Source organism: Rosa chinensis, chromosome 6 (assembly GCF_002994745.2).
Source record: "Rosa chinensis cultivar Old Blush chromosome 6, RchiOBHm-V2, whole genome shotgun sequence".
NCBI lineage: Eukaryota > Viridiplantae > Streptophyta > Magnoliopsida > Rosales > Rosaceae > Rosa > Rosa chinensis.
In genome coordinates this window covers 6168588-6183013 of record NC_037093.1, presented here as the reverse complement: position 1 = coordinate 6183013, position 14426 = coordinate 6168588, and the positions used below count along the sequence as shown (strand labels likewise).

The 14426-nt window shown below is 36.2% G+C and overlaps 2 protein-coding genes across 5 annotated transcripts; one reads left to right on the top strand and one right to left on the bottom strand.

The window, feature by feature from the left end:
- Positions 1-59: 59 nt before the first annotated feature.
- On the top strand, positions 60-9316 carry LOC112172959 (L-3-cyanoalanine synthase 2, mitochondrial). Of its 4 annotated transcripts, XM_040508094.1 has the most exons (17): positions 60-200; positions 862-979; positions 1849-1898; positions 2475-2537; positions 2808-2865; positions 2968-3231; positions 3346-3483; positions 3606-3660; positions 4233-4328; positions 4441-4569; positions 4916-5361; positions 5976-6188; positions 6614-6661; positions 6775-6969; positions 7049-7186; positions 7729-7892; positions 8181-9316. In XM_040508094.1, exons 5-11 carry the CDS (start codon positions 2821-2823, stop codon positions 5077-5079), a joined length of 891 nt encoding a protein of 296 aa, XP_040364028.1. In that variant the 5' UTR covers positions 60-200; positions 862-979; positions 1849-1898; positions 2475-2537; positions 2808-2820; the 3' UTR covers positions 5080-5361; positions 5976-6188; positions 6614-6661; positions 6775-6969; positions 7049-7186; positions 7729-7892; positions 8181-9316. The 4 variants fall into 4 exon arrangements, with proteins under 4 accessions (XP_040364028.1, XP_040364027.1, XP_040364029.1 ...); XM_040508093.1 differs by lacking the exon at positions 862-979; XM_040508095.1 differs by lacking the exon at positions 862-979 and having other exon boundaries at positions 61-200; positions 1849-2537; positions 5976-6074.
- LOC121049928 (histidine kinase CKI1-like) lies at positions 8593-10822 on the bottom strand. The gene is made up of 6 exons (XM_040508389.1): positions 10769-10822; positions 10595-10663; positions 10136-10511; positions 9461-10047; positions 8742-9359; positions 8593-8625 (listed from the first exon to the last, which is right to left on the bottom strand). The coding sequence occupies exons 1-6, from the start codon at positions 10820-10822 to the stop codon at positions 8593-8595; spliced, it is 1737 nt and encodes a 578-aa protein (XP_040364323.1).
- Between the last annotated feature and the right edge of the window lie 3604 nt (positions 10823-14426).

Genomic DNA, 14426 nt, shown 5'->3' with positions numbered 1-14426 from the left:
TGCTTCATATCTGTTGCCCCCGACACCTGTCTACCGTCTCAGAACTCCCGCGTCATCCTTCTCGACACCTGGTCTGTTGCTCAGTCCTATCGTGTCTTCGCTACTTCGCTGCATGAGAGCAAGAGACAGAAGAGGATTTGGTTTCGACAGCACTGAATTTGTGGATTTGTGGCCTTAACGAGTTTGGCAAAAGTTTTTGTGTAAGTTTTCTGCTGCTGCTGCTGCTGCTACTGCTTTTGTCAGTTTTTGTGTGATTTGGGTTTTGATTGAGTTTTTTGTTGTTCGTGGTTTTGAATTGGTATGGGCGTTTTGGACGTTTTGATTGTCTGCCGGTCTGGGTTGTTGATGATTGATTGGAGAGGTTTCAAGTTATGATTTTAGTGTTTAGCAGTTTAAGGATTTTCATCAGATAGTGGCTCATTTTTTATGGTCGATGTGTTTATTCGATTTGCTTGATTTGTGAGTTTATGATTTCAAAGTTGGTTTTTGTTTTAAGATTTTGATAGAGATTGACAATTGTTTGTACTTTTATTCGAGAATATTGTTGTTAACCAAATCAAAAATGAGCGGTCATCTAATTAAAAGTTTGAAATTGGTTAAAGGCGTAGACAGCAGAGAATCAATGCGAATTGATGTTAACCAATCTCATTGAGTAATCTAAGTTTCAAGCTTTAGATATTAGTATCAATAGCAAAAATGTGTCCTTTGCGGGGTACTTCTTCAGTTTCATATTTTAATACATTGTTTCATGGCATTTAAATCTGCATAAAGGATTTTGACGAACTGCTCTGTTTTATAATGCTTTCTAATTCATTAAAGTTGAAAAATGATGAAATATCTCTGCCTCTTATTCACACGCAGACCTTGACAATTTGAAAAGTTCCAACACTTATTCCCATAAGATGAAGTTGCTATTGCTGTATGGATAAGGATCATTGTGAGGTTTGAAAAAAGGGCTTTGTTGTGTGTTTGTGGACAGGTAAAGAACAAAAACAAGGAGAACAGACATGGGAAGATTTTGTTGAAAATAGGCATGGGAAGTTTTTTTTTTTTTTTGGTGACAATAACACATATTAAAGCCAAATATTGCTCTTAAAGTCAAAAGAATATTATGAAGATGATTGAAACTACGGTTCTGTCCATGAAGATAGATCGAGAGAGTCTTTTGCGTAAGCTTTCGGATATAGTCTTAGACAACTACATGTAGAATCAGTTAAAGAGTTTCTAGAACTCAATGAATTGTCAAATTATTAAAGCTTGGTTGTCCTATTTACACTTTTGTTGGGTAATTGTTTTTTTTGTTTCTCTCTCTCTCTCTAAATATTTCATTACTTTGCATTCACATTACAATAGTAGAAGTTAGCTGGACTGTGTTTGGCTTGATTACTAGGTTGACTCCTGGATGATTTACTTTTTACTTTTGTATTGTGATTAGTTACTTTCAAAGATATATATTCCTGCAGCTTTATTAATACCATTAAAAGGTGAGCAATTTGGTTTTGGTTGTTGAAATTGGGTGAAAGATTGGTGTTTTGTTTATAATTTCTTTAAGAAGATTTATAAGATTGGTGAAATTGTTTGCTTTGCTGCAGAAGAGCAGCAACAGAAATAGTACTACGTTTGAAGAGAAGAGTTATACTGCTGGATGTATATCTATGATTTCTTGATACTTCCATTATTTTTTTTTCATTTATATTCTATTCCTATGAACATGTCGTATTTACCTTCTTCAAATGAGTATTTGATCATAAAGAGTGAGGCTTTGGTTATGCTGTTTTGCTTTCTTTTGTTTGTGGCTGCACAACTTAAATCTGACCTGTTAAAATTTTTCTGTTTGTTATTCTGCAGATATCAGGAACAGTGAGCTGTCAAAATTTCCAAGTATTTCAGATTTCCAAGTAATAATGTTATTAGGATTGCAAGTGTTAATTTCTGAAATCGATAACTAAACCTGATAATCTGGAAGTGTTAACTTAATCAAGAAGAACCCAAACTCTATCAAGCTTTGATCAATCACCAAACCCGATAATCTGGAACAGCGAATGTTGCTGTGGATAGAGGATTATGTCGGTGTAGATATAGGCTTCTGTCATATATACCGATGGCGAAGCGCATAATCATAATTCCAACAATCGGAGCTCGGCTCCAGCCGATATTTGGGTCTCTTTTGATGGAGCTTGGGTTTCTATTTCACATTAGACCTGATAAAATCGTTTTTCTTTTGGGATTTTGTTGTTTGTCGAGCACACAGAGAAAGAGAGGGAGAAGAGAACGGGGGAAGAATTAAAAGAAGAAGAGAGAGATCAGAAACTCTTGCTTGCTTGAGAGAAAACAAGTGGAAGCTATTTTTTTAATCTCAAATTTTCTGATTGAAGTTGTTTATGGGTCCTGTATTTAATGAGTCAAGGATTGGATGCTTCAAAATTTAATATATGCTGTTGTTGATATTGGGTTGTGATTGATTTTGCTTGCAGGCTTTGCTTGCTATTACTGTTCCTGATTCAAGTGATTTATCTGTCAGAAGATTTGTGTTTCAGGTGTATCTCTTATTTCTTCTTCATTCTACAACTGTAAAATTAAGATTGAGGAAGTAAAGTTTTTGTTGTGTGTTTGTTTTTGACTGTTCACTTTTGATCTGTGAATTTGGATTTGGTTCATTCTACAACATGTTATGCCTTTTATGATTCAATTTTATATTTCTGTATACATTACTGTAATCTCTAGTATTTTTTGGTGACTACAAATTCTATAATATGTTACTTCACCGCGACTCCAATTCTCATTGTTTTGATGATGTTTTGTTGCAGACCAGCACTTGCTATGTTCAATGATGCTGAAAAGAAAGGCTTATTAACTCCTGGAGTGGTTAGTAAAAGCCTAAACCTCACTGATGAGATAAATTTGTCTTCAAATTGTACACATTATACCTTCAGCCTTCCCTAATGACTATGTTAAATGTATTAACAGAAAACACTGATAGAGCCAACATCAGGAAACATGGGAATCAGCATGGCTTTTATGGCCGCAGTGAAAGGGTACAAGATGGTTTTGACCATGCCGTCTTACACGAGCTTGGAGAGAAGAATGTGTATAAGAGCCTTCGGAGCTGAGTTGATTCTCACTGACCCTCCAAAAGGGATGGGAGGAACTGTCAAGAAGGCTTATGACCTTTTGGAATCCACTCCAAATGCCCTTATGCTCCAACAATTCTCAAACCCTGCCAAGACTCAGGTACCGAATTATACAAATTTGCTTATAGTGCTTTCTTATACCTGATTTTTTTAAGTATTAAACTTCTGCATCATTTTGCTATGTAGGACTGATCTTAAAATGGTGAAACAACAGGTACATTCTGAAACTGCAGGACCTGAGATATGGGAGGATACTAATGGAAAAGTTGACATCTTTGTAATGGGAATTGGTAGCGGAGGCACCATCTCTGGGGTTGGACAGTATCTCAAATCTCAAAACCCTGATTGTAACGTAAAAATCTCTCAAGTTACATTATCCATATATTCATTTATTCATCTTTTTTGTGATGTGTCTCATTATCTTCTATTTTATTTCTTCAATTCGCAAGGTTCAATCTTTTTCTGTGATGATAGATATATGGAGTGGAGCCTGCTGAAAGTAATAATAGACTAAATGGTGGTAAACCAGGTAGACCAATGCTCGATTTCATATTTTTTACTGGTTTTACCTGATTTCAAATTCTTTCTTTCCTAAATGCTTTGTACAGTGTTCAAGGGCCATTCTATTATTTAGAGTCAGTAGGAGGGTTGTAGAGTTTTTGAGGTAAAGGTCTATTGTCCTGTTTGACTTATTACTGCAATGGTAATGGTCAGATTGCAAGTACTTAATCTGAAATTTTTCTGTTTGTTATTCTGCAGATATCGGGAACAGTGAGCTGTCAAAATTTCCAAGTATTTCAGTTTTCCAAGTAATAATGTTATTAGGATTGCAAGTGTTAATTTCTGTGTAAATAGATCTTAATCTTATGTGGAGGTTGTTTATTGTCCATTTCTATGAAACTTTGGATCATTCTGTTGTCAGATTGCAGAAGCAGTTAATTATTTAGTTGTCATCAATCTGTTCATTGTTAGTTTATTAGTTTGAACTAATGTTATCAGTTTATAAATTGATTTACAGATTATAATTCTGAAAGATAATTATCTAAATTTTTAAGTAAATTACATTGTTGAATACAGTAATGACATTGAAAATTGTATCAGGAGAAACAAAGAAAATGGTGGGACAGTGTGATCACAATCAGAATTCTGCTTCAGCAACAACTCATAAGTCAAGAAGATCGAAAAGATGGAGAACAGGTAGACATATCTGATATATTTTGAGATGTTAATTAGTATAAATACTTTTAGCAGAAACTGTTGTCCGTTTATACGTATAAATTAACTGACATTATTTAAATTTTGATTATAGTGTGTCAACAACAAACGGCTGAAGCTTCGCATAGTTTCTGTGGAAATGACGAACAAAATTCTGCTGTAATTGCGAACAAGGATCTGTTAGTTGGTACAGCATCACATATTGATAATTCAATTATGGGAGGTACATTTTATAGAGATTTAATTTTGTGTAATTTTCTGAACATTTACAAAATAATTGCTTTTCATATGCTACAGTTTAAAGGTTTATTTATTTATTTAATATTTTTTTTAATATAACAAATTGTTGAACCGGGTTTTAACTATATCATTAATTGACTATTATCTGCATTACATGTGCGAGGTCCACTGTTTGACTTTTTTAGTTTTATGTGGAGTTGTTTGATTATTAAGTTATTGTCAATCTATTTATTGTCAATTTCTTAGATTCGATTAATGTTATGAGTTTGCATTATCATTGTGAAAGATAATTATCAAAAATTTTAACTAAATGACATCTTTGAATACAGATATGCCATCCAATATTGTATCAAGAAGAACCAAGAGAATGTTGAGACAATGTGATCACGCTGAAAATTATGCTTCAACCAATGTGTTCCTTACTAGCAATGAATCTCACCGAGTCACATCACGGAACTCAAAGAGGTGGAAAGCTGTATTATACTATATATGAAGCGTCAGTTCACTGTTACACTGTTCACAAGAGGGGGTAGAAAAGTTGCTTCTGTCCTTACTGTTCGAGTGTGATATCGAGATGGTGGAAAAGTCGTTTTCACCCTTGGTCTTCTTGCATGATCTGGATAGAGGAAAAGCTTGGTATTACAGAATCGTCAGATTTGCAAGTCGGCGACACCAAAAAAAGAAAAGCTTGGTAAGGTATTTATGGACGGGAAATGAAGGAAGAGAAGAAGAACAGAGACGGGGGAGATCGTGGTGATCGTAAAGTGGTCGGAAGGTATTTGTTTTGAATGAGTTTTTTGCCTTTGTTTTTTCCTCACACATAAGAAAGACACATTACTGAGTTGTAAGGTAACCGTTTAAAGATTGTTGAAGATTAGTAAAAGATTGTTGAAGTTTCGTTTATAGATTGTGGTTTTGATGTCCGATTGTTGTTGTTATGGGTGAATTTTTGTCTTTTGATAGCTGGGTGCTTTTGTCTATGACAGAATAGATTGGTTCTCTTTGGTCGTCTTTGTTGAAAAAATGGATCTGCAGTTGTTGATTAAAATGGTCTGTGTCTGTGACTGACAAAAGTTGAGGATTTTTTTGATTCCTCATGTAGAAGCTTGGTAATTGTTGCTGCAGTTTTTTTGGTGTTGCGTTTATGTTTGTGACAGAATACATAGCTTCAGTCTGATGTGAGGCTAGCATAGGTTACCTATGGTTTTGTTTTTAAGCTAGATTTAGAGTAGTTATGAATGAGGTGATATAATTTGATTGTTTTACAGTTTGGTCGTGCTTCTGGAATCATACAGGTTAAGACATGTAATGTAGTTTTAGGGTAGAGGTTTCTAATTGTTATTCTTTTGTTGTTAACTAATGTTGAAATTGTGTTGTTGTTTTGTTTAGGTTTTCTTGATTCTATGCGAAAGGGTGTATGCGTGATTTGGGTGCCACTGTTCTTCTGCGTATTGTTGACAATCTGTTTAACATTGTATTCTTCTCTAGGTATGTATTGGTGATTAATGGTTTTGATATTGTTTGAATGAGTTGTGATTTGTTTGCAGGTACGATTTTGTACATATCTGTCTTTTGCATTCTGATTGAGTGATATATCAAAATGTCAGTCACTGATTACAATTGAATTTTGCATGAAATGATCTATTTTCAGTTTATAATTTAGATGGAATTTACCAATTGGTTGTAAGTATCAATTTATGTATATTTTGTCAACAAATCCCTAACTCAGGTGAAAGCAAACATATGTACTGAAAGATTTGAGTAGCATGTTTACTAGATAATTGAGGAGTATAAATGTGCCAGCTCTTTTTATATATCAGCTTTTGTAAAAATTGAAAACTGATTACTTTTATTTAGCTTAATTGACGTAGACTTATGCAGTGATTTGCAGGAAATGAATTGGTATGCAGTAAATGTTTGGATATTGATTAATTTTGTTTATGAACATTCTTTTGTTTTGTTTGTTGTTCCAATTGAACTCTTTTTTTATGAAGTTGAGATTTTGATGATGATATTTGATTTCACAGAGTTCTGGAACAGTTTGCACTCAGATTTTTGTAATCTTTCAAATTCAGGTATGGTTGTATAAAAGTCTGTATCTGATTTAGTGTGTCTGCTCTGTTTGTTTTCTGAAATTGAACATAACTTTATGTTTACTTGTTTATTTACATATTGGTTATCGATGTAGTTATGACACTTGATATGCGGTCCAGAAGAGCAAAGAGATTATTAGAAGAGCATGATGGTGAGAATTGTAATGGTGAAGAAGAAGTGCAAGCAATGGACAATTGTCACAGACTTTGTCCGCTGATAGCTGAAACTGGAAATATTGGTTTTGCTATGTAGGCAATGCATCAGAGTAAATCAATGAAATCAAGAAATGGTAAGTATATATTAAAAGTGAATGTATTTTAGTAGTAATGAATTCAAGCTGAATAACGTTGTTTGGATATTATTTACAGTGGCTCAGTCTCTGGTGGCAGAGAAGAATTATACTTCTGAACATTTGAGGAAACGATTTCGAAGTACTCAGCGAAATGGTGCTCTGATGCTCACTGAAAATTCAGCAAATAATACAAATTTGGATGTTGATAATACAGGTTAAGAGACAAGTTCTACAAGCAATTTCATTGTTTTAGATTTTAGACTATGTACATAAGCTTTGTTAATTCATTTTGGCATTAATATCACCTCAGATTTTCTACATCAATTTTAGTAGGAAGAAAAAAAAAATTCATGCCTGCAATACATGGACATTACTCACAACTGCTACTACCACATCTCATATCAACCATTTTACCCTGCGGGCACTAACATCTAGAGAAAACCTCAAGCAACATCAAAAATTTCACTCAATCCTGTATTACCATTTTAACATGTCAACCAAAACTATTTGACTTTCAGTTTCAACATGAATGGATATGGACAACAAATCCCGCAGCATAGCGCGGGCAAAAATTGCTAGTAGTAACTAAACCCATGCGCTTATCATTATTTCTAGGACAATTTTACTTTCTTCACAAGTTATTCACTTTAGAGTTTAGAATGTTATTTTAGGAGACTTTTCTTAATTATGATGCAACTGATGATCAACGCTAGATACAGAATTGAACGGAACTTACATGAAAAACTCTGTTTGCAGCTCCAACAATTTTACTACTTGCCTACCAGTCTACCCATTGTTTCAAGTAGACGATCCTTTTCCAAGGGTTTGCTCAAATAGTCATCCATGCAGGCCTCCAACATCCGTCTTGTTTCCTCTCCTGGTGTATGAGCTGTTAATGCAATGATCGGAATGCGAACATGGTGAGTTTTCTCTACTTTCCTTATCTCCCTTGTTGCTTCAAATCCATCCATTTCTGGCATCTGCATGTTAATTTCAACACCAGTCACACACTGACACATGTACACAAGACTAGGAACAAGAATATACTAACACGGAGGTTGAGTACATACTGTTTAATTCATTACCTGACAGTCCATTAGTACAAAATCATATTCATGTTTCCCTTGGTTGTCTAGATCTATGCGAATTACATCTAGAGCTTCTCTTCCATTTTTACAAAGCTTCACAGTTGCTCCCTCCTTTAACAGAATTCTCATAGCCAAATAGCTCAAAAGCTCATCATCCTCGGCAACCAAAATTTTTTTCCCACTCAAGGCTGTGCTCGGATTACCATGTTCATGTGTTTCTCTATGTGGATGTGGGTGATCATGACCAACCGGTGAGTTTCTTGATGTAGAGCCAACATTATGGGACTGATCATGACATTGGATTGGTGAAGATGAGATATCAGATTCATCATCAGTATGTAACTGATATCTTGATGAACTAGGAGCTCGAGAGACTTTTTTTAATCCAACCTGAAATGTGTCCCCTGCTGATCTATTTGGTAGTGCACCCCCATACTCTGGAAGAAATCTTACCACTTCGAAAAGACAAGTACCATGAAGTGCCCTTTTTATGATGACATCATCCGGATCAAGGCTACTCAAGTCCATTAATCTATGAGACTGCGGATTTTCTAACCAAACGGTCCTGCACCAAGCATTTTGAAGGCCTCTTTTGAACTCAGTTATAATCTTACATAATTGCAGATATGGTCCAGCTGTCGTATCTATCACTAGCAATATAAAGGCGGGTGCACCACTAACATTGGTAGTCGTCTTCTTAAATAGAGAGCACACATTATTGTACGTTTCATCCATAGCACTCATTAAAGGGTGCACCTCCTTTGCTATATTACCGGAGTTGCATGATGTAGATTTGCTCAAGCAGTCCTGCAGACCCAAATCAGATATTCCTGAAGACGAACTAGGATGACCCTTCATCTTCATGTGTTCTACTTTCATGAGAGTATGAGCTAGTTGTCCCCATTGTTCTACCACTGATACCTTTATCCCAAGGCTGCTCTTCATGAACTGGTAAACTATTCTCCGCCGCTCTTCATTTTTAATCAGTAGTACAACAATGGATTCCTCTACCTTAGCACTACTAGGGGTGCTGCGGAATACATTCAACCTAGGACTGCCAATTGGTGTGAGATTTGGACTAGGAATTATGGTCACCCTGGGGTTTGCATTTGCCATTAATCCCAATTGTTGATCTCTGTCATCACAACTAGGGTCACCTCCCAATTCAAGGTCTTGTTGTAATTTTATATGATCCTCACGCAGATTAATAGCTCTCAGGAGAACATTAAACCTGAAGCATGTCCCTTTTTCACCAATCTCCTTGTCCACAATTCCTATTTCTCCGTGCATCAAGCGTACCTAGTGCAAGACAAACACATTCAAGTACTATCTTCGATCATCGAGCAATAAGTAAACTTAGCAAAGAATATATTATTATTGTTATTATGCACAGTACTTACCAGAGACTGAACGATACCAAGTCCTAAGCCAGTACCTCCTTCTCCATGAGCTTTTTCTTTGACTTGGACATAGTTTTCAAACACTTCTTTTTGCTTCTCCTTGGGAATTCCCCTCCCTGAATCATTCACCTCAAAAACAAATTCCAAATAATTTGGATCATGTTGAACACCAATCACTGCTTTTATGCCATCTGACTGTTCTTTGGTCTTGTTAAAAAAACACAACAAATGCTTCAAGAAACCATTATTCTGATCAGAATCAGCATGCGCAGTGATTGAATTCATGAAACTAGGTTTCTGAACCCAAGCACGAACTGTGACATGTCCCTCTGAAGTAAATTTGACAGCATTCCCTAATAAGTTGCATAATATTTGCTTAAGCCTTCTCCTATCACCGCTCACGTGTGCAAACTTTAGGAGAGAGCAATCATAAGGATCCAACACCACATCTATGCCCTTCTTTAAACCCGATGGAAGAAAGAAATCGATTACCTCTTCAACAAGTTGGAATATGTCAAATTCCTCATCTTCAAGGACCATCTTACCCGCTTCAATTTTGCTTTTATCAAGAATAGAGTTCAAAATACCTGTAAAACAATTACTTACACAATTTGAAATAACCACAACGGAAAATTTTGTTTCATTGAGAAATATTAATCAGATAGCTTCCCATACCCAAGAGGTGTTTAGTACATGCATCCATTTGTGTTAGATATTTCTTTATTTCGGAGCCCTGGGAAACTTCATTGCAGGATATCTTGATCAATTCAGTCATGCAAGCAAGAGCATTACGAACATCATGGCTTGCGCTTGTAATTGCATCAGATTTTTTCATACTCTTTGTCTCAGCTTGTCGAATTGCCTCATCTTGTTTTATGAGTTTGGTACAAAGTTGAATCTCCCGTTTGGCAGCAGCCAGCATTAGGAAAAAATAACTAAAGAGGAAGACAGCCATAATGACAATCATCAAAATCAGGAGGACGATTGCCATACTGCAATCCTTGTGAACAAGGTTGATTAACCCACTCTCCGAAAAAGCAAGTACATAAACCTGGAACTCAGAAAGTAGTATATCATTAATTAGTTATATGTAGCTGGCTCACTCGAAACCTAAGATTTGAGGTTTAAACCTACATTATGCTCAACATGTTTGATCACACTGATCAATAAACCAGAAAGTACCACTACCACCAAGCCAGTTACCTGCATGTTTAGATCAGTTGGAATTAATACATGTAAGCAAGCACATTCTTGTAAATTATAGTGATCACGACGAGCAACTGGAAGAAGCAAGAGGAGAAGAATTACCAACAAGACAAAGAAAACACGCCGCATTTGCAGTGTCAAAACGGGGAGATTCATTGGGTCTTGTAGAATCTACATGTTGTAGGTAACTAAGAAGTAAGACCAATATCCTCCAAACCCAACAAGAAGGTAAAAGAAAATAGATAAGAGAAGCAATATATATCATGTTGGAAAAAGAAAAATATCTATGGGAAATCAATCCGTTCAAATACTTGCCTTGTGCTCTTTTCTTTTGAGCAAAGCTAAGGTCGGATGCTGTTCAGATAATACAGATCGAGATTGAGGTCTAGAGATGATAGGGTTCTAGCTTCTAGGTTAATGCTAAGAGGATTAGGAGAGAAGAAATTTATATTAGATCTATTTTGGAACTTTTCCCTCCATAAGTTTTTCCTTCTTAATTTGAGTCATGGAATTAATTGCGTGGTTCTCAAGATTCTCCACAATTAAGTTTCCTTTTGCAAACTAAATTTAATTTAAAGGATTTTTTTGCTCTTCTCATTGATTAATTTGCAGATTTGTGAAAACACTTGCCAAAATTCATTCTTGATTACATGGAGTAATTAAGCTGAATTTTGATGGATAAGATCATGAAATAATTATGCTTTTGGTCCTTTTGGAAATACCATAAGGGGAGGTGATTCAATCCCAGCTTGAACATAGCAAAGGAATACGTTGGGTTTGCAAACAGTATGGAGATAAAAGAGTAGTGTGTTTATTCTCACCTTAGAGAAGCACTCTTATTGTTTGTCAGTAATAGGCAAGAAAAAAAGAGGGGAAAAAATTACCAACGGTGTCTGGACACTGAGGGGACTTTCAGAATGATACCTGAACTTACAAAGTTATCAATGTGATACCTGGACTCATTTTTTCATATCAACGTCGTACCTACGAACAGTTTCCGTCACGGAGCCGTTAAATTTTGCACGTGCGATGCACGTGAGTCACTTAATGAAGATAAAAAGCCCGATTTATCCTAAAAAAATTTTGAAAAAATTCACCAATGGTGTCTGGACACTTAGGGGCCTTTCAGAATGATACCTGAACTTACAAAGTTATCAATGTGATACCTTGACTCATTTTTTCATATCAACGTCGTACCTACGACCAATTTCTGTCACGGAGCCGTTAAATTTTGCAGTTGAGATGCACGTGAGTCACTTAATGACGACAAAAAGACTGATTTACCCTCTCTTTTTTTTTTTCCTTTTCTTTTCTTTCTTTCTTTATTCTTCTTCTTCTTCTTTTTCGGATTCTTTATTCTCTCCTTCTCTCCTTGCCAACACCACCGCTTTCGGAGAACCTACCATCGAATATGCAGGAAGAAAAATGGGGGAGAGCCACAACAACCTCCACCACCGCCCAATGACGTCGTCCTCCGCTGCTTGTTGATTAGGTTTGGGGATAAGGATTGATTCTTCCTCCACCGCTAGCGAAATCGTGGAGGTTCAAGGCCACATTCTAAGGGCCACCGGCCGGAAGGACCGCCACAGCAAGGTCTGCACCGCCAAAGGCCCCAGGGACCATCCCGTCCGGCTTGCCACCCACACCGCCATTCAATTCTACGACGTACAAGACCGGCTCGGATACGACCGGCCCAGCATGGTTGTCGATTGGCTCATCAAGAAAGCCAAGGCCGCAATAGACGAGCTGCCGCTGTGGAACCCGAACTCAATTTCTGTTCAGACAACATCTTCTCCGACGGTGTCGATATCCGCCATGCAGGACACACAGAATGTGAGCGTGGAGGCTTCGAGTTCTTTGTTTGCTAATCGGCGAGGCGCAATGGTGGGCAGCAGCAGAGTGGTGGAGCTGGTGAATCAGAACAGCTCGAATTTCCTGCAGGTAAGGATGGTGCATGTGGAGTCCGAAGTTAATGTTAATCTTTGTCTGCCTACAATTGCCTCTGATTGAAGTTGGGCTAGAGGCTGAAGTTGTTGGCTAGACCAGTGAAGTTGCAGGTGAGGATGGTGTGGAGGTGGTGTTGCATGTCGGGAACGACGGAGAGGATGGCGGGGTGGGATTGGAGCTGTGATTTGAGAGTGGAGGGCTGGCGGGGTCAGTGTTTCTGATCAATGGTGTATAAAAAGGGGTTCGAGGAGAGAACAAGAGTGGTGGTGGCTAAGTCGTCGGTGGCGGGGATGAACTCGGAGTGAGCAGCGAAGCCTCAATGCACAATTTCAATTTGCTGTAAGATTTGAAGTGGGAGAAACCAGAAGCATCTGCGGTGCATGAAGGCGGATTGAGACGCAACAGCGGTGTTTGATAGGCGATCGGCAGTGGGAATCGGCCGAGCAAGATGATTTGAATCTTCATGATTCAAATCAGGGGAAGAAAGAAAAGAAAAAAAAACTTTGAGGGTAAATCGGTCTTTTTATCTTCATCAAGTTACTCACATGCAAAATTTAACGGCTACGTGACAGAAATTTGTCGTAGGTACGATGTTGATCCGAAAAAATGAGTCCAGGTATCACATTGATAACTTTGTAAGTTCAGGTATCATTCTGAAAGTCCCCTAAGTGTCCGGACACCGTTGGTGAATTTTTTCTTAAAACAAATTGAGGGCAGAATGTCTTTTTTGCCCTCATTTTTGGGCTCACGTGCTCATAGTTGGCGGAGACATGACGGAAGTTCGCCAGAGGTACGACAATAATACGAAAAGTAAAGTCTAGGTATCACATTGATAACATTCAGAGTTTAGGTATCATTCTGAAAGTCACCAAAGTGTCCAGACACCGTTGGTGAATTTTTCCCAAAAAAGAAAGCAATAATCAGCCCGCAGGCCAAACAAGGAATTTCTCCAAAAGACGAGCGCAAATAATTGTCTCTTCATAACAAAATATGTAGTTACTGTAAAAACATAGCAGTGAAAGTGTAAAAATTTTATTTTCAATTTCACATAATATATTTTGCCACATCATACTATTACAACATTAGCTTTACTCTTTTATATTTCCTTTTAGATGTTAGGAGGTGAATCAATTACATTAATGAATTTAATTAGGTAACGAAAAAAATCTGCTATTAATTATCTATTAATTTAAGAGATATGTCTACAAATTCTTTGACCAATATTTTTCTTCGTCTAATTAAATTCTTTCCTATAATTTTTCTTTCCAGATAGCATTAATATATTGAATTAGGTGTCAAGAAATAGGCATTAGCTTTTCTTTCCAGATATTGATTAGTTTCATCCAAAAAAACAGCATTAATAAATGGAATCTGAAATATGTCTAAATTAAGAGTTAAGAAAAAATTCTATGTTAGTAGCAGCCATTAATTATTATCTATAATTTAAAATTAAGGGAAAAAACAAACAAAAAATAATAAACTCAAATATAACATTTAAATCTTAGCTAGCTGCATAAAGAGAAAATAATGAACAAAAGAATATATATAATCATATAAATATATATTTTTCACATTACATTTTCAAAATTTACAGGAACCCAACAAAGCTTGAATTCATATACATGTGTTATGCAAATCTATTGATCAAATGTATGTGCAATTGTGCAAATATATTGACTGAATTACATGTTTTTTTCTATTCTTTATTGAAGTAAAAAAAAAAAAAATTGTTGTTTAAATCTAAGCATGAGTGTAATGAAAAGAAAAAATGAAAAAAAAAAGCTAATATATATATATATATATATATATTTTA